At 42.9% G+C, this 18,779-nt stretch overlaps 1 protein-coding gene across 1 annotated transcript in view; it reads right to left on the bottom strand.

The window, feature by feature from the left end:
- Positions 1–18,779, bottom strand: part of LOC105277952 (transmembrane and TPR repeat-containing protein 1) — a 133,582-nt gene that overhangs the window by 6,482 nt on the left and 108,321 nt on the right. The window contains exons 11-13 of the mRNA XM_011336706.3: positions 10,277–10,417; positions 5,003–5,202; positions 4,720–4,855 (exon numbers count right to left, since the gene is read on the bottom strand). Of these exons, the coding sequence (XP_011335008.1) occupies positions 4,720–4,855; positions 5,003–5,202; positions 10,277–10,417 (477 nt within the window). The remainder of the gene's footprint in view (positions 1–4,719; positions 4,856–5,002; positions 5,203–10,276; positions 10,418–18,779) is intronic.

Genomic DNA, 18,779 nt, shown 5'->3' on the forward strand with positions numbered 1-18,779 from the left:
ACAATACCGCATTCTGCCATGGGGATGATAGCGGCGAAATTTTTGCGACATACTTCTTTTCCGCGTTCCGCATGCGCCTGCACCGCCATCGCAGTTGCGGGATGCTGCGAGGTCGCGAGGTCGGGACCGAGTCGCGATCGCAACGATGCATCATGCGATGCAGTCTGGCGATCGCCAGATCGGCGGAACCGGCGACACAGATCATCGCTTTCGTTCCGCGCTTATCACGAGAGCGTTAAATTTCGGCGGAAAAAAGAGAGCATATTTGCGCGCGAGCCGGCGTGCGCCGAATCTCTGCAAGAGAATACAGGTAACGTCGGTAAATTCTCGATTTATCAGCTCGTCGAGCGCTTAACGCAACGGCGACGACGTTATCGCGACCGTGGCATTATCCCCCGTGCAGTGGCTTTTCCTCTGAATTTATATGTCCGATAGGGGAAAAAGGGTGTGCGCGAGTCGAGAGGGGCAGAGTAGTTCCCGATGCTTTTCCGCGGTAACTGTGCCAGCCATTCGATCGACTTTTATGTTGACCCTTATTCTGGACGTTATTTTGTTATTACAGATGATCGATTTGCGCACGGTAACGACGGCGAATCGAGTATCCGTTTTATTCTAGAGGGAATTGCAGTTACGCGATAATCTCAGATACGCGAAATGAAAGTTTTACGATGCTTTCGCGACACGCTAATTACTATGGCAATAAATATTTATCTACCGTGGTATACATACGTACTTACCGCGCTCCGATTTTTCAAATTATTCCCCGATCTGCATGATTTAATGATGGGCAAACAGGTAAATTTAAACGATAAACGGGATCGTATTTCGAAATTATTTTCATGCAGACATGTACTTTCGACGCCCGGTGCGCGTGACTCTGCATTTCGCAGCAATTTAGCCAATGTTTCGGAAATTGGACATATTTGTACGATTCTTTAAATGAAATGGAAACGCATTGGACAGAAAACATTTATGCCGAATGATTTCATATACCATGATCAAACAGTTAACACGCTCGCGCAGAGAAAACACGCTAGGCTCCTAAAACATGATAATCGGCCGGCGTTTTCGGCGAGTGTTATATTTCCTCTCTATTGAATAACGGACACACATTTAATCGAATCGCCCGCTGTTAATCCGAGTATAAAAAGCCGATGACTACACTTAAAACAAATAATTAATAAATAACGAGGCATTCCATGTATTCATTGTTATGCATTGATTTATGAGTCAACCGAATAATTGCGTATAAATAAAATCATGTTTATCTCATTAACGAATTAACGCGGTAGGTAGCGTTATAAATTTATTAGCCGCAAGAGTAATTCTTCCCAGCATATATCGTAAATATATTCTTATCACGCTTAAATATATACCTTTCCCGTGAAAAACGCTCCGTAACGGTGAATAAATGGGTGGAGGTACGACCTCAAGAGAAAAAAAGAGATGAGAACCCGGCGAGTCTATTCCTCATTTTTTCTATAATGTTCACCCTAAGCACGAACACTATATGGAGCATGGCTCCATTGTTAGCGACAATGTAGTGGAAGGACCTTCGTCAATGGCTGAGAAAATTGCGTCTGGAAACTACTCTACTACTGGGAGGTCTTATCTTCCGCAAGAAACTATAGTCCGTCTCGATGACTTATCGAACAGTACAGCATATTTCATGAGGCACAAGAGAGCACTTTCTTCCTGATATTATTGTCGTCACGAGTCGCACGAAAATGCCGTATTTTTTGCTTTATCGTCTGCTTTAATCTATAATGACCCAATTTAATTTTTATAACGTAAACTTCGGATAATACAAACGTAACCGTACTCTCACAGAGTGTGTATGGACGGTGATGGTTGTATAATAAAATTTTGCAGATCCAGTAACAAAAACCAAATAGAAAAAAAATAAAAAACCTGGTTCTTTATGCAATCGAATAAAACCAGATATATGAATATGAAAAATATAATATTTCATAATGTCATCTAATACTCGCGTTTACGTTTTCGTCGTACGAACAATACATTGTCGCCTGTCCTTTTGTCTCCCACTTTCTTTCAATGCGTTCCAAAGAGCTTCAAGACTGCTTGCATAAAACATGCGATAAAAGATATGATATTTCCACCTTTTCCTATATTTCTGAATAGAGAAAGGAAGAGAGCAACGTTTCCAAAACGATACCGTAATATGTCACACGTAATATGTCCCGCTCGATGGTTCCTCGATAGTGTCAATATTATATTGTACGTCTATAAAAGCGAACGTGGACGAAAGAGACATTCTCCGATAGCTACGTGTCGATCGCGACACTTAATTACTTCAGATCGGAAACGGCGTGTCCCGGAGCGAGGCATAGATGAAACCGTGACCCAATCAACGAAAACCGCGGGCGATTTATGAGAAATTAATCCGACCATCGCGAACCGAGAGCGGGAACTGGAAATAGCGGAAACCCGCTTCGGCTTGGCTTTAAATAAATGAAATGTGAAGCGCACATTCGTATAGGGAACTTCACTATAGGGAACTTCACGAGACACTTTCCGTTGCATTAACCAGAGCAAGAGAGCAAAAGAGAGAGAGAGAGAGAGAGATTCGCACGATTCGAAATAATATAATTAAACAAGGTCAGTGTTGCCGTGTGCGGATTCGTTGGATCGGACAATGCCTTTCAAACTTCGTACGTTTATCGACGCGCAAGAATATTCTGAAATGACATAATTTCCCCGCGAGCACACGTGGAGAACGATTTGTACTGTCGCCATTAAATGGACTGTTGAGTAACAAACGCGTTGAGTTTCGCACTTCCCTCGAGCGAACAATTCACGTTGCGAATAATACACACGATGTTGTACATACGATCGGCGTGGTACGATAAAATATCATGAATTTATGATAGTTGCGTTCACGCATCCGCAAACAGACTTGGAAACGCGAACTCGATGGAAATCTGAACTCCCTAGGCGTTCGGAAACGCAAGTCGTAGGAAAATGCCGCGTGAATCAAATAATTTTTTGTCGAATAAATCTGCTGTCATATAAGGAGAAAATCCCGTCATTGAATTCGCGTCGTTTGACAACGCGTGTGAAATGTCCCTCACGCATAATTCAAGTGAACGTGCCGTACGCAATAGCGGTCAGTTATCGTTGCGTAGGTATCTATCATGATCTGCTCTTCCAAACCAGAGCAGGACTGTTAAAACGTGCGACGTTTTGAGCGATTTGAGCGTACTAAGTCCTCCACGTTCAACCGATCTACGCCGCAAACTATGGGGACATTTATATTTGCATTTAAAATCCGGACGATGCGCCACATCTGTCGAACGATGCATATTGAAATTTTGCGTGTGGTAGCAACGTGGAGAGGAAGCGGACGGAGAGGAAGAGAGTGATGGAGAACGAGAGAGCGATTCGCCGCTCGAGCGGCTGGTCGCTGGCATCTCTTCGGGCATTGTTTCTCCAAAATTTAACCCTTTTCGCCCCGTTTGATCCTACACCCTCCGGGCCGCACTCACGTGCCTGTCTCTGGTCCTGTGAAACTGTCGTGTACTCCCGCACGACAATTTGCCAGCATGCCACCACAACTTCTCTTCGCCGCCAGCTCCGAGAGATTGCAAGAGAAAGAGAAAAGGCGCGGAGGAAGGGAGCGAGCGCGCCGGCTGCAAAAACAGCGCGAATCGTCGCTGGTAAATTTACCGTGCGTGTTTTATAGGCGCTATTTGCACACATACATGCATACAGTGGAACGCGCGGGAGGATTACAGCGTGAGGGTGGAAAAATGGGCGACGAGGCGATGGTGGTGGTGGTGGCGGTCGGAGCGAAAACACGAAAACCCGCCGCTCCGCGTGCGCACGTTCCCGTTATCGTATAATCTACGTGTGTATGTAGATGCGCGAGAGGGCATAGAGAAACGTTCAATGGCACGGAGGACCCACCACCCCCGGACGAAATGATCGCATCAACGATCGCCAGACAGTGCCAAATCTGCTTTGCCATTTTTCCTTTTCTCCTTCTCTTCTTCTCTCTTATCTCCCGATATATTCCGCATGAAGTACGAAAATCGCGTGGAATTTTTAATCAACCAGCGCGGAACGGAGACCGAGCCCGGAGTACAGCTGGCCGGGGGGGGGAAGAAAAAATTGAATCCGCCCGCTGATTGCGAATCGACGTGTGCGCTAACGGTACCGGGGGATGCCTTGCCGCGCGAATAAGCCCCGGCGCTCGCTCGATTCGCGCGCGACGTTGCAAAGCCCATCTGAAATTGAAAGGATTTCCGCACCGACAGAGCCACGCTTCGTCGCGTGCACGGAATTCGTAAAACGCGTTTGCGCGCGAGATCGCGTACACAAACCGGTCCCAGTGAAATTACGAATTTGAGCGTTGCACGCACATCGCCGCTCCCGAAATCGTCCCGACATCCTCCGGGAGAATATAGAATGTCTCGTATTATCTTAAGTAATCTTATGGAATTTCTCTCTCTTTCTCTCTCTCTTTCCCTCTTCGTCCCTTCCGTTTACTCCCATCGCTTCCGCACGAGCGATTAAGCGCACCGAGAAACTGAGACGCGTGATGCACCCATCACGTTTTGCAGTAATCTCACTGGCTTCATAATAATCTCGGAAGCGCGTTCTCTTGTCCTTCTTAAAACTACTCGTTTCTACAGCTTCTTTTTGCTGCGCCTTTCGTAGCAGCGCACATATACGCGCACGAAAGTCAGAAGTGCTCACCTGATGATGAGTTGGTGCACCCTGGACCACTGGCCTCGCAGCCTCAGAATCCTAAGTGTACCTATAAGCGATGGCTTGTGCGACGGAAAAATCTCCAGGGCTTTGAAGTAATACTGCAGCGAGGGCAGCCATCTCCCTAAAAGAAAGGCGAGACAAGTTGATCGTGAGCGTCAACTTAGGGCCACGAGCGTGCGAGCAACCGCTTTGTAGCGGACAGCGTTGCATCTCCAGCCGCAGCGAGTTAAAGCTCCCCGTTCCGAGGTTATTTCGTTCGATGACTCACCGTTCTTGTGCAGCCAGTAAGCGTACTCGGCGAGGGCGTCCGGATTTCGTGGCTGGAGGTGAATTACGTGCCTCAGGAGCTCGCCTGTTGCGGGACCGGTTGCAATCCTCGCCAGAACTCGAAACGCCGGCGCATACGCCGGGTCCAGCGACACGCATCTCCGCAGCATCTCGATGCACTGCTCGGTTCGGTTCGTCCTCCTGAAAATCAAATTTTGCAAATATGGCCAATCCCTTCAGACTTAATTGATCTGACTTTTCTAGTAATTAACATATTTGTATGTATGTATGTGGTTGTCTTCCTATGAAAGTAGGATATAACGTTGTAATTGGTCACAAATATGCATCAACTTGCGACTTACCAGTGTCATTTTACATAAATAAAAGTCGTTAGGAAACTTTAATAAAACACAATCAACGTAATTAGAAGACCGTCGTTCACTGTTCTTAACAGTGAGTCACTCGATCTTAATTAGCGTCAGTTTTAAATTTAGCATGTACCATTAAAGTAACATTATTTAATTATTTTATAATATGCACCGATGCGTCTAATTAGAACAACATCGCGGCGAGATATTTTTTCCTTAACTCATCCTCTGTTACGCGTACAAACTCGATAAAAATGCTACATATTTGGATGTAGGTTGATTGGCTAGTAAACTGATTTGATGTTGAAGAGAGCGACGGGCAAGTTACCGCGACAAATTTTGGTGTTCCCGTACGAAATTGAACGGCAATTTCGCGAACGCGTCCGGTTAAATTATAGTCGTGCGCGTTCATGTAATCGACTTTGCACTCGACAAAAGACCCGGTAATTGTCGCAGAATGGTGACGCCAATAATGCCGATTGACAATACTGGTTTTACTATTTACGTCTATAGAGAGCACGGGCGATATGCTTTTTCACCGATATCCAGCTTTATCGACATCCCCGCAATTAAAAGGGAAAATGCTAACTGTATGCGAGGGAACGTTTGCACGTGGACGCACACCGACATATGAAAGATACATTCCGTAACTAACATCAGCTCAAAATATTTCAGAAGTACATCCTTTCATAAGTTAATATTATACTCCGTGTCATTGTGCTCTCCAATCCATCGCGATCCGCGATTTCGAATCGTGAGAGATTTCATACGCGTCACGTAACGCACGAATGTTCGGAAACAAAAAACTTAAGCCTTTAGAAAAAAATAAGTGCTTATCTATGCAACGGGTATGAATTTTTGAAACACGTAATATTGTATATTCATATTATCCGATCGATATTTCCATTTTTATTCTCCTTTTATTACGCCGCTATTTTTACTCTCTTTCTCTCTTGTTCGGCGTACGCCGAATTTGATCACGAAATTGATTCGAAAATGGAAACCACAGTTCTATAGACTAGCGCATTAGCAGTATTCGGGAACCGTACAATAAAACTGTAAATTAAAGGAATATCCGTGCGTTTGGAACTATCAGCAAATTTTCGAGAAATATGCGTTTTCTTGTGACGTTATTACGAATGCATTCACGACGGCAGTGCGTATCTCTGTAATCGAAACAGAGATATGCATTTACGTGCAAATGCAATCGCTCTGTCTCAAAGAGACTCGTCTTATTACAGCGAACGTAATACGTGCACGGGTTTCCTATGCATAATACGCATACGTAAGTGCGGATGTCATTTTCCATCGCGCATTTGAGCCATTGTTTGATTCATTCAATGCGCAAGCGTCAATGCTAATTACATAAGATCGATTATATAGCAGATACGGTCGCAGTATGCGAAAATTACATTAAAAATGAGTCGATTTAAAATACACTTGTTATTTGGATAATATTATATAAATGTCGCACCGATGTCGTTATAACGTAAAATTAACGCGGGTTGAAGATCATTTGTCATTTAGTACATCGGTCGCGTCAAATAATATTATAACATTTATTAGATGACTATTAAAGTAATTGTTAAAGTAGTGTGTGTGAAGCTGGCGTATCATTTCGCGGAAAATCATTAATTATTGAGAGTTCTGGCTCCCTTTTTAATAGTTCTAGAGTTCCTGATAGGTTAAACACATAGTTCTGGCCATTAAAGCGAAAAAATCGCATAGTGCAAAGTGAGACGCCAACTTACGCAGCGTCTCACTTTGTCCTGCGACAGTTTCCGCCATAATTCCAGCTAGATTTTAAAAGATCTACAGTTCTCCATGAGTTCTAGAAAGAGTTCTAGCGAAAAATTTTTTTTTCATCTTTTTATAATTATTAAAGCTAAACACTGTTTAAGGGAATGACGACTGGTTAATTTCAGAGAGTTCTATGCTTTATGAAATATTTCTCGTGTAGTTCTGAACATATTTAACCATTTTCCAGAGTTCTGAATGCAAACATTACCAATTATTTAATAAAAAATTTTTATCGTCCGAGAAAGACGGATATACGGAGATATGGGTGAGACGCTGGTCGATTTTCGAGAGTTCTGTGAAGACTAAAATATTTCTCGTATAGTTCTGAACGTATTTAAGCGTATTCCAAAGAGTTCTGACCGCAAAAATTAACAATTATTTAATAAAAAATTTTTATCGTCCGAGAAAGCCGTATCTACGGAGATATATGTGAGACGCTGGTCGATTTTCGAGAGTTCTGTTTACTCTAAAACAGTTCTCGTATAGTTCGTGACATGTACAATGCCTTTCCAAAGAGTTCTGATAGGAACAACGAGTAGAAAATTTCTTAAAAAATTATTTCGCCCAAAGAGTGAACGTTTTTAACTTTACCAGTGAGACGCTGGTTGATTTTCGAGAGTTCTGCTTACTCTAAAACAGTTCTCATATAGTTCGTGACATGTGCAATGCCTTTCCAAAGAGTTCTGATAGGAACAACGATTAGAAAATTTTTTAAAAATTATTTCGTCGAAAAAGTGGACGTTTTCGACTTTACCAGTGAGACACTAGTTGATTTTCGAGAGTTCTGCTTATTCTAAAACAGTTCTGGTATAGTTCGTGACATGTACAATGCCTTTCCAAAGAGTTCTGACAAGAACAACGATTAGAAAATTTTTTAAAAAATTATTTCACCCGAAGAATGGACGTTTTCGACTTTACCAGTGAGACGCTGGCCGAAATGTCGGAGTTCTGGCTTTCCTAAAATACTTTTCGTATAGTTCCGCACGTACTTATGATTTTCCTACAGAGTGCTATGCGCCAGCGACATTGTACAATTTAAAAAAAAATTAAAACTGCTCGAAAAGTGCATTTTAAGACAGAAAAGGGTGAGACGCTGGTCGAACTGTCGGAGTTCTGGCTTTCCTAAAATATTTTTTGTATAGTTCTGAAGGTACTTATGAATTTCCTAAAGAGTTCTATGCACCTCTCATACATAGAACTCTGTAGGAAAATCATAAGTACCTGCGGAACTATAAAAGTATTTTAGGAAAGCCAGAACTCCGACATTTCGGCCAGCGTCTCACTGGTAAAGTTGAAAACGTCCATTCTTCGGGTGAAATAATTTTTTAAAAAATTTTCTAATCGTTGTTCTTGTCAGAACTCTTTGGAAAGGCATTGTACATGTCACGAACTATACCAGAACTGTTTTAGAATAAGCAGAACTCTCGAAAATCAACTAGTGTCTCACTGGTAAAGTCGAAAACGTCCACTTTTTCGACGAAATAATTTTTAAAAAATTTTCTAATCGTTGTTCCTATCAGAACTCTTTGGAAAGGCATTGCACATGTCACGAACTATATGAGAACTGTTTTAGAGTAAGCAGAACTCTCGAAAATCAACCAGCGTCTCACTGGTAAAGTTAAAAACGTTCACTCTTTGGGCGAAATAATTTTTTAAGAAATTTTCTACTCGTTGTTCCTATCAGAACTCTTTGGAAAGGCATTGTACATGTCACGAACTATACGAGAACTGTTTTAGAGTAAACAGAACTCTCGAAAATCGACCAGCGTCTCACATATATCTCCGTAGATACGGCTTTCTCGGACGATAAAAATTTTTTATTAAATAATTGTTAATTTTTGCGGTCAGAACTCTTTGGAATACGCTTAAATACGTTCAGAACTATACGAGAAATATTTTAGTCTTCACAGAACTCTCGAAAATCGACCAGCGTCTCACCCATATCTCCGTATATCCGTCTTTCTCGGACGATAAAAATTTTTTATTAAATAATTGGTAATGTTTGCATTCAGAACTCTGGAAAATGGTTAAATATGTTCAGAACTACACGAGAAATATTTCATAAAGCATAGAACTCTCTGAAATTAACCAGTCGTCATTCCCTTAAACAGTGTTTAGCTTTAATAATTATAAAAAGATGAAAAAAAAATTTTTCGCTAGAACTCTTTCTAGAACTCATGGAGAACTGTAGATCTTTTAAAATCTAGCTGGAATTATGGCGGAAACTGTCGCAGGACAAAGTGAGACGCTGCGTGAAGTTGGCGTCTCACTTTGCACTATGCGATTTTTTCGCTTTAATGGCCAGAACTATGTGTTTAACCTATCAGGAACTCTAGAACTATTAAAAAGGGAGCCAGAACTCTCAATAATTAATGATTTTCCGCGAAATGATACGCCAGCTTCACACACACGTTAAAGTAGATGTTACACAGAAGAAAATAGAATCTACTATCTTGACTTTGTAGCGATGTTACGAGCAATATTTTTCGCACATAAGAATAGAGCCGTTTCCCATTTTCGATTATATGGTTTATATACCATCGCTATGATGCATGGAAGCGAACGCGGAATCGAAAGGCATTTAATTAGTAGTTGCGTAAATATTTTATCGCAACGTACAGGTTTCGAATAAAACTCCTCACGGAAAGAGGAGGTCACGGTAAATGAGATCGCTCGTTTTCCAAATTTCACACATGACCAGCGGAAAATTGTTACATTTACGCATCGGCTGGGCGTGCACGCGCTCACTTGCGTGTCCCACTCTTCCATCCTTAATTAAACTTTAATTTATCAAGTAGGAAAGCGTTAATTAAACTTTAATTTTAACCATGCCACCGGAGGAAATTACAGCCCACGCTAAATTTACCGACGCGCAGGCCGCGCCGGGTCGATAACCCGTTGATATAATGGCGAACACTAGGAGATGGGGAGGTACTTTTATCATATACTGGAGTCTGATTGAACGGCTCCTAACAATTAAGTGATACAACATGGCGTGACGAATTATACTGCGCGATGCACAGAATTAATTGTATGAGTAATTGCCATGATTCGTGACATTGTAATGCACTCGTGCTCGAAGAGGAGGTGTTTATTCATATACTGACCTGTACAATCGTCCGAGATTATAATGAGCATTCACGTGGCCCGGTTGAGCGTTAATCGCTGCTAGAAAATGATACTCCGCTTGGTCATCTATTGTAAGCGTCCCAAGATTATTATGTGCACTGGCATATCCCGGCCAAAGCCTGAAACAAGCGAACAGGATTATACTATCAGTATTTAAATTCTTGTTGACTTGTGCATTTGCATATTGTTGCGTATTGTTGCACGAAACATTCCGGGACCAACTCTTGTGATATCTTTGTGAATAGTTTTATTTTCATCATCAACATTTTTTTCGTTGTACATTTACTTTTGCTTAATCTAAAATAATATCAAGAGTAACAGTATCTCGCGATTTTAAGTGTTAGCGAGAATTTTGCGATAATAATACAGATCAACGTGAAATTATCTAAATGAATCATAGATCGCGGACAATTGGAGAATCGAGGGAAAAGAATGGAAGAGAAGAGACGAGTGAAAGAGGGAAGTGTTCGGCTCGACAGAACGCGAAAAGAAACAAAAGAATGGATTGAACAGACCGCGCGAACGGAGGCTCTACAAGCGAGATAATGGATCGGAATTACCCCGGGCCGAATCCATTAGCCTTTGATGGCGCTCATCATTCTAGTAAAATAGTATTTCCGGCGACCGAGTCGCGACTGAACGCGTTTTCAAAACGTTTGCTGGAGATACTATCCGACGAATAATCAACCGACATTCTCGTTTAGCGGATACAACCATTTACGGATCCTGTTCATTCACGTGTATTAGAATACGATTTATATATGATATCATTTCATCTTGATTACTTTCGATCGCTCGAAATTCAAGAGAAATTCAGGCATCATATCTTTGAAGAGACGTCAGTACATTTAAATATGCGGAGCTATTTGATCCGAGAGTGATTTCTGATATCTATTGTTAAAATACACCGTTACGATATAGTAGAATTAGCCTGCATATCCTGTATAAGCATATGCAACGACCCAATAGTAGTCATAAAAGTCCCAGTGGTGCGACATTAAATGAAACTGACCGAATCGAACGGGAAGAGAGAGGAATTGGATATATCGCGTAGCCCATACCGCGACTTTGGCTCTACGTCAACGTGTAGCTGTATCGGAAAATATTAGAGGAGGAACATTATCCTCCACCAGCAGGATCTAAGGTTGGTTGTTTCGTGTAACGGTATAACGGCGGGGGTTGCTTCCGAGAGCTCAGTAAGGGACCTTCAAGGGCGAAGAAAAATACGGAGATAGGATTCGTGTAAGAGTTACATAGCGGAATGAGAAAAGCGGATAAAGGTCTAAGAGGAAATCCAACTCCTCCGGCACGAAAAAAGATAACTCCGGTCGACATTCTGTGCATGTGTAGGTATACATCCGCGTTACTCCTGATGGAATTCTATTTTCGTGCGTGCATCTCTGGATAACGATGACGCAGTCACTTTGTAATGCGATAATGCAACGTGCTGTAAAAAAATATGCCACGCGAAAAAGGAAATAAATTCAGAGAGACATAAATGTCTGTAAACGGATGTACCACGTCTCTTTCCTAATGTGCCTCTTGACGTTCGAGTGAATTGCATAAAGCGTCGTTCGCCGCTATTTCTTGAACTCGTGTGACGCTGCGTCGGGCGTTTACACGGAGCGGAAATTCTCGTCGCAAGCCAAACGTGATCTCGGTTATAGGTAGTTATCAAATTCTTCAGAATTCCTTCTGCCGGTCTTGAGATGCAGACATGCCTCGTACCTGGGCTTGTCTGCCTGCCTTCGGGAAAGAGGATTGCGTGCAAGGTATGCGTTGCCTTCGCGTCTCGGATAAGTCACAATCCGTGAAAATGCTAAGCGTGCACGGACGGCGGGAAGGGGATGAGAGAGTAAAAGTACAAGGCAACGGAGGACGAGACGAGAAAGTATATCCGAGTAGTAGCGAGCTTGCGTGCCTTCTCGAGGAAAATTTGGTCGTGGATCGCGACGGATTCAAAAGTTGCTGGAACTCGACAAGGCACAGAGAAGAGCATTGTCCTGTCGAATGCGACGAGAATTCTTTTGTGAAGAATTGAACGGAAGTTACATCGTTTAGCCGAGACCGAGTATCTCGCAAGAGTAAATGTCAATCCGCATGTGCGAGAAAGAGAGAGTTGTTCGAAAGGCATCTTAATAGGATCAATTAAGAAACGAGAAGAGCGAAGGATCCCTAACGAAGGAACCACTCCTGAATGATCTGCATGTCCTTCACGCGAAAGAGGTCCCGAACGACAGGATCGTAAGGAGCGTCGCAGTCATTTATTCCGTCCCAGGAGAAAAAAGTCGCCATTTGCATTCGGTCAGACTTTCTTTTAAATTTCAAATCTCGCGAAATACTTCGACCGAAGAAATATGCATTCTTGAGCTAATTATTAACCCGTTCATCCTGGTCGAGAGGCACAACGTTGAAGCTTATCTCCGCGTATAATTTCACCTGCGTTTTGCCATAATAAGAATTATTAAATCAGCTAGAAATGTTGCGTCTACTTTACTTCCTCATTTGTGCCTCCGCTTGTGCTTTAATTTAACTACAATTATCTTTGCCAGGATAAAGAGATCCTCGGCATGGTGCTCTTTTCGGTTGATCTCTGAAGCGACGTTGGAGATGCGTCGCACGTTGCCGTGGATAACTCGAAATCGAGTTAAGAGAAAATCAATCAGCCGTTTCGCAAACTTCATTAAAAGTTTTCGCGTGTGTGTGTGTGTGTGTGTGCGTGCGCGCGCACATACCGGGCGGGAGCGCGCCTGAAAATCACAGTTTGAAGAAATTCAAAGAGAGAAAAAGAGTACTCCGCGCAGCGACTTTGCCTTTCCTTTCTTCGCTTTTCCGTTTTTTGTGCAATGATTAAATTGCCGCATCTTTCATTCTTGACGGCAAAGCGTTTGATAATCCTGGATTTTCGTATTTCGCGATCTACGTAGATCGTGTCAGCTCGCTTCGTTGCCTGGTCTCGACGCAATGTGTCCACTGCCGCGTGCAAAACAACCTCGGGCTAGTCGCTTCCATAAAGCTGTACAAAGTTTTAATGAAGGCCGCTTTGTCGAATGTCCTGGCAGCGCAACAATTTTTTATTTGTGCCGGTACACGTAAAAGCATGGCCCTGACAAGTAATCCAACTTTTCAGTCTGAGAAAAACATGACTTGTACAATACTTCGCTGGATGTAGCACGTGGTTACTTAACATCGAGACGTTACCCGCTGGTTAACCAGTGTACGCCTTTTGACATGGACCGCGAAGGATTCTTTCTCTTTTCCTTTCTTGTCGCAGAAATTCTAGAGTTCTGTGTGCTGTGTCGAAAACTCGCGTGAAAGATGAAACGGCGTACAGTGGTCTCCGGAGAGAGACGCGGTGAAACCTCGATATTTACACGTCAGGGGTTGCCGCCCCCGTAAAATACCGAGCGGGGTGCCGCGTGCCATGAGTGTCTCTTTATTGGATAATAAATAACCTGTTTCATTTATAAGAAGGAGATAAAGTGTGGTAGACTACGCTCCCCAGATAGATCCTTCCTCGTCGACCCCCTTTTCGCATGAGACATCATTTTCCGGAAGTTGAAATTGCCAAGCGTATCGCGCTCAAATATTTATTTAATATGTCTGGCACGTCGGAAGCTTTCCGCTAACAAAATAAATTATCGGAAAAGAGACGAGCATATACATGTAATTGTTAACTGATTATTTTGACTAGCAGCTTCCTCTTGAATTTACTATAAACCGCAAATTTAGTTATTATCTCATAAGTATAATTGGAGAATTAATATTAGCTTGGCTGCAAAATATGCGAGCCGGAGGTAAAACAAATTCTATTCGCGAGTACTATATGCAATTTTATATTCCATCGCGGAAATTGCATTTTTAATCAAAGATCAGAGGAAGTTTTCCGACACTGATTTGCGTAATTAGTCCATTCCGGCCGGCTACAAATAAATTGAAGAATTCTCGTCAAGGGAAAAGAACGTCTGCAACGGCTTAATGTTTAGAGACGTTAATTTACGATAGTTTTACGATGCTCTTAAAGCTGGAAACAGAAGAAACTACAGCGATCTCTCGACATCGAGGCTATAAACTAAATTTAGATTCGGACACCCTGCCCAATAAATGCGTCGTGTCGCAAATTATCGTTGCTGTTTAACGTGAAAGAAAACTCGTCCGTGGCTAACCGTAGATGGTTTGCTTCTTGCAGGATTCCCCGTCGTAATTTTCGGTAGACGAGCTTTACGGTGACAGAACCTCATAAAATTAAGACTTAAGACAGCGACGAACTGGACGTTTGAGGAACGGAAACGGGAGTGATAAAGAAACCGGGTGGAAATGTAGGTGCGTCAGAGTGTACCATTGATTTTGTTACATGCACGAAACAAAAATGCGTTCTACTATACACTTAATTTAATTGCCATGTCGCGAATATCAGTATAAATGATGGTAAATAGCAATAAAATACGATATTGTACGTTGCATTGATCTAACTTTGCATGAAATTTATTTTTTTGATTTGCGTACTTCCTGCTAGATGGATGCAGTTGCGATACCGGAGGATCCAGTTCGAATAAAACTAATGTTGGACGACAAGGTACACAAATTCATCTAATTCGTCGCCATGGCATATCCATCGAATGGTGAGTGCTCAATACTCAACATCTCATAGTAAAGTAGCAATAGTGCATGCATAGCTTGCAAATCGCATTGATTTTGAACTCCCTCTTGTAGAGAAGAGACAAATACAATTATACAGGTATGTTAACCTGATAATTGTGCGATAGATATGGATTTCATTAAATCAGATCCACACAGAGATAATTAAATGATAATCATTGTTTGCGCACATTGTACGTTCTGATTTGTCGCTTTTCTAGCAAGAGGCTTTTGTAAAAGGTGATTTATTAGGACAAATATTACGATTAGTATTAATTGTGCATCGTTTATGCACATGAAGCTTTCCGCAGATATCATAACGCGCAAGTGAAGCACAATGAGCAAAGCGCTGCTTTGTTGTGCCGTAAAAAACTGATGAGTGAACTATAAGCTTGCATTGCTCGCATTGCACGTCGGAAACGTTGGTGGATAAACTGACCGCACGGCTTCTACCATAGCTTCCCTTTCTATAGCACCCTCTGCACCCGCGTATTTATTGTATACATGCACATTTTGCGATGGTTTCGTTACGTTTCGATCGATCCGATAGATTCCGCGTAAGCTTCGCGGAAGTAAGATGATTGTACGTACGATACGATTAAGAGTAATATAAAATCCCGTCATTAATGCTCTTTCTCTTTCTCTCTTTAGGGTGCCTTGTAATAATCAGAAAATAATATCCGGTAAAGAGCTTTATAAGACCGTTACCTTAATGAGCCTTCGAATAATTACTACTCGAGCATTATGAGAACGCATGAGCGTAGTTTACCGTGAAACATTATTAAAATCGTAATACTTTGGATGCAACCCCGCTAAATAACGCTACGGACTTTCCTGTGCACACAGTTTTCACGTAACGTCTTGTGCAAAAGTGAACTTCAGTGATTTTGTTTCATGTATTCTGTATTGAGAACGAAAGAAAGACAGTTCGTCAATTTTTAAACTCTTGAATGTAAGCGCATAATAAATTGTTTAGTTACTTTAATTTTACTTTATATATTTAAGAAAACTTTATATTGCAAAAGATTAATATTAATATAAAGCTAAAGTTCTTGGTTGAATAACAAGATAAACCGAGCATATAAAGCTATTTGTATTATTTAATTGAACGGTTTTATGTTACGGATGATTCTTGCAAAGTGCACTCTCTCTCTCTCTCTCTCTCTCTCTCTTTCCTCTCAAGGGACAATACGCAGTAAATTATTGTTAAGCTGCCGATATTATTCAGGCAAAGCGGTGCGCCATGTATAGCCGCGCGACTCGTTTCTCAACGTTTCCTTCTACGAGCGATTGTCCTGAGAATTTTTATTGCGGATCAGCGTATTCAAGAGATTTCCCTCGCACTTGATTTACTGCGAGATACAGAACCTGCACACACCGAACCTGCTTTTATGCCCCGGGCAGAATAATAGTAAAAGCGCGGCGTCGTAAAACTGCAATCAAATAATGCATTATCGTAAATATAAGGCTGTATAATATCCGTGTAAAATTCTGATAGTTTATATATCTCGTCCACGCGGTTCATGGTATCCGCGGGGGCCAACGACAATGCATCACCTGCAAATGGCGCATATCGCGCCGTTGGTTTTGCCACAAATCATAAAATAACGATATCAACTACAATGGCAGAATTTTTAAAGCGCGTGTACTATTCTTTTACAGACATCGCCACAAATTCCCGTGTGATGTCTGGTTTTAAATCAGCTCTTGATTTTCATGCCGTGCGACTAATTTCTTTGGGGAAATCTCGATAGATGGGAATATATTTAAAAATACATACTTTTTATTCTTACGATCACGTTCCGCTTTCGTATACGTCGAGTGATTTTCTTTTTCATTATACTCAAATGATTATTAGGGCAAGACTTGACTTCGGAAGATCGAAGAGGGTGGTACTCTTTTATACACACGGAGCTTTTTTATAAGATACCCGGGAGGAAAAGAGAGAGAAGAGTTTGAACGCGGTAAAAGGATAGCGCGTTGACATAAAGAAAGTAAGAATATCGCGAAACTCTGGCATTTCATGGCTATCAACCAAGAGGGAGAGCGAGCGGGCCGATGGGGAAGTAACGCGGCTATATATACCAAAGTAACGTATCGGAAAGGGAGAAAGGAGACGCGAGTGAAAGAGAGCGAAGGAATGCGTTTTCACGATACGGTCCGCCTTTCCCGGCGAATGAAAAGCAAACAGAGAAGTCGCGTCTTACCTCGATTCTACGACGTTCCATCGGCCGACTACGCTCTCTCGACTCTCCTCTTTCATTTCGCTCTCCCGCCTTCCTCTTTATCCTCCGTTCACAATTCTCAAGACACCTCGCGCCATTCTTTCCGCGAATGCAATAACCGCTACAGAGAGAAAGGGAGAGAAGAAGCGAGGACGAGGATGGAACTGGGAGAAGAGGAAGAGGAAGTCAGACCACCTCCGGAGCGAACACCCCGAGAGAACTCTATGTTCTTCCGGTGACGCTCAATTATTACTCGCGCACGGACCGGGTCAATCTCGGGCTACTTTAAATTACTTACTCGACGCGATATTCCGGCGGGAGGCGGAACTTTGCCGTGGCGTTCTCCTCGGGGAAATTTCGTGCGACAGATCGAAAACTAATTCGTCGCGCGAGGATCAAAACCGGAGCGGAGCGACCAATGAACGGAAGAACGAATAACAGAAGATGACAGGACCACGAGAGACTCATGCCAAAGAAATTCAAGCGATTCGATACTTTCTGGAACGGAGTTCCCGCAGCGGAATCGGGACTTTAGACAGACGAGTTAGCAGCCGTAAAATGCTGTTGTTCTTCGGAAAAGGCAGGCTGATTTTGAACGATGTGCCATTGAACAGCGCTTTACGCGTTGTCAGCTGGAACAGCTGTAACCCCGCCGACGATTTCGCGTGCGAAACAAGTGGAGGAAATTGCCAGTTAGTCGAAGGTTCGATTTTTCAGTGCCAATACCCGAGTCCGAGCCAAACGGGTGCGATGCGATGATAGTAACGAAAAGTGGCGGGCAACGAGGGGATGCCGGGGATACAGGCGCGAAAGGGAGGAAAAGAGGTGCAACCCCTGCACGGGACGGCCAGCTCGTAGAGAGCCCGGCGTAGGAAATGAGATCTACAAGTGAGCGAACTGGACGAGCGCGGCTGCACCGCCGAAATGCAATTTTCATCCGACTGCAACCGCTCGCACGGCAGCTGCCGACCAATTCTCTTTCTCTCTCTCCCTCTCTCTTTCTCTTCCCCCGCTCTTGCGTACGTTCATCTGTCTCCGAGTTTTTTCCCGCGTACCGTGTCGTCCGTTTTCCCGATATGTTTACCGGATTGATTGCATTCGCGTAGGATAATTCGGTATTACAGGGGAGGGAAAAATCCGAGTGCGCGATGTTGCAAAATGCATCACGGCACGTTCGCAAACGTGCGGTTACGATGCACTGAGAGGAAGAGAGAGAGAGAGAGAGAGCAACTGGTTCGATTTATCGGTTCGCCGCAGATGATTGCATTGATGATGAATCGCGTGATGCATCGCGAAAACGCGCGCCACAGCAGCTTAAAGCGAGAACACGCGTTTATTTCCGCGACGGCCGATTATTTTTTATGTCGTGATGATCCTCGTCACGCGATCCCCGTGTCATAGGCGGGATAACAAAATTCACGAGGCACGTGCAGGGGACAAAAAAAAGCGCGGGCAGAAATTACGAGAGCGTAGGGCGAAACATGGAAAAGAGAGAACGGAAGGGAAAGGAAAAGAGAGAGCGAAGCAGAAAAAAAGAGAATGACTGGTTACCACTTCATCTCGAGCACAGTCGAGCTACGGCTAATTAATGCACTTTTGTCGGTTTGCTGAGACCCTG

Source organism: Ooceraea biroi, chromosome 1 (genome assembly GCF_003672135.1).
Source record: "Ooceraea biroi isolate clonal line C1 chromosome 1, Obir_v5.4, whole genome shotgun sequence".
Lineage (NCBI taxonomy): Eukaryota > Metazoa > Arthropoda > Insecta > Hymenoptera > Formicidae > Ooceraea > Ooceraea biroi.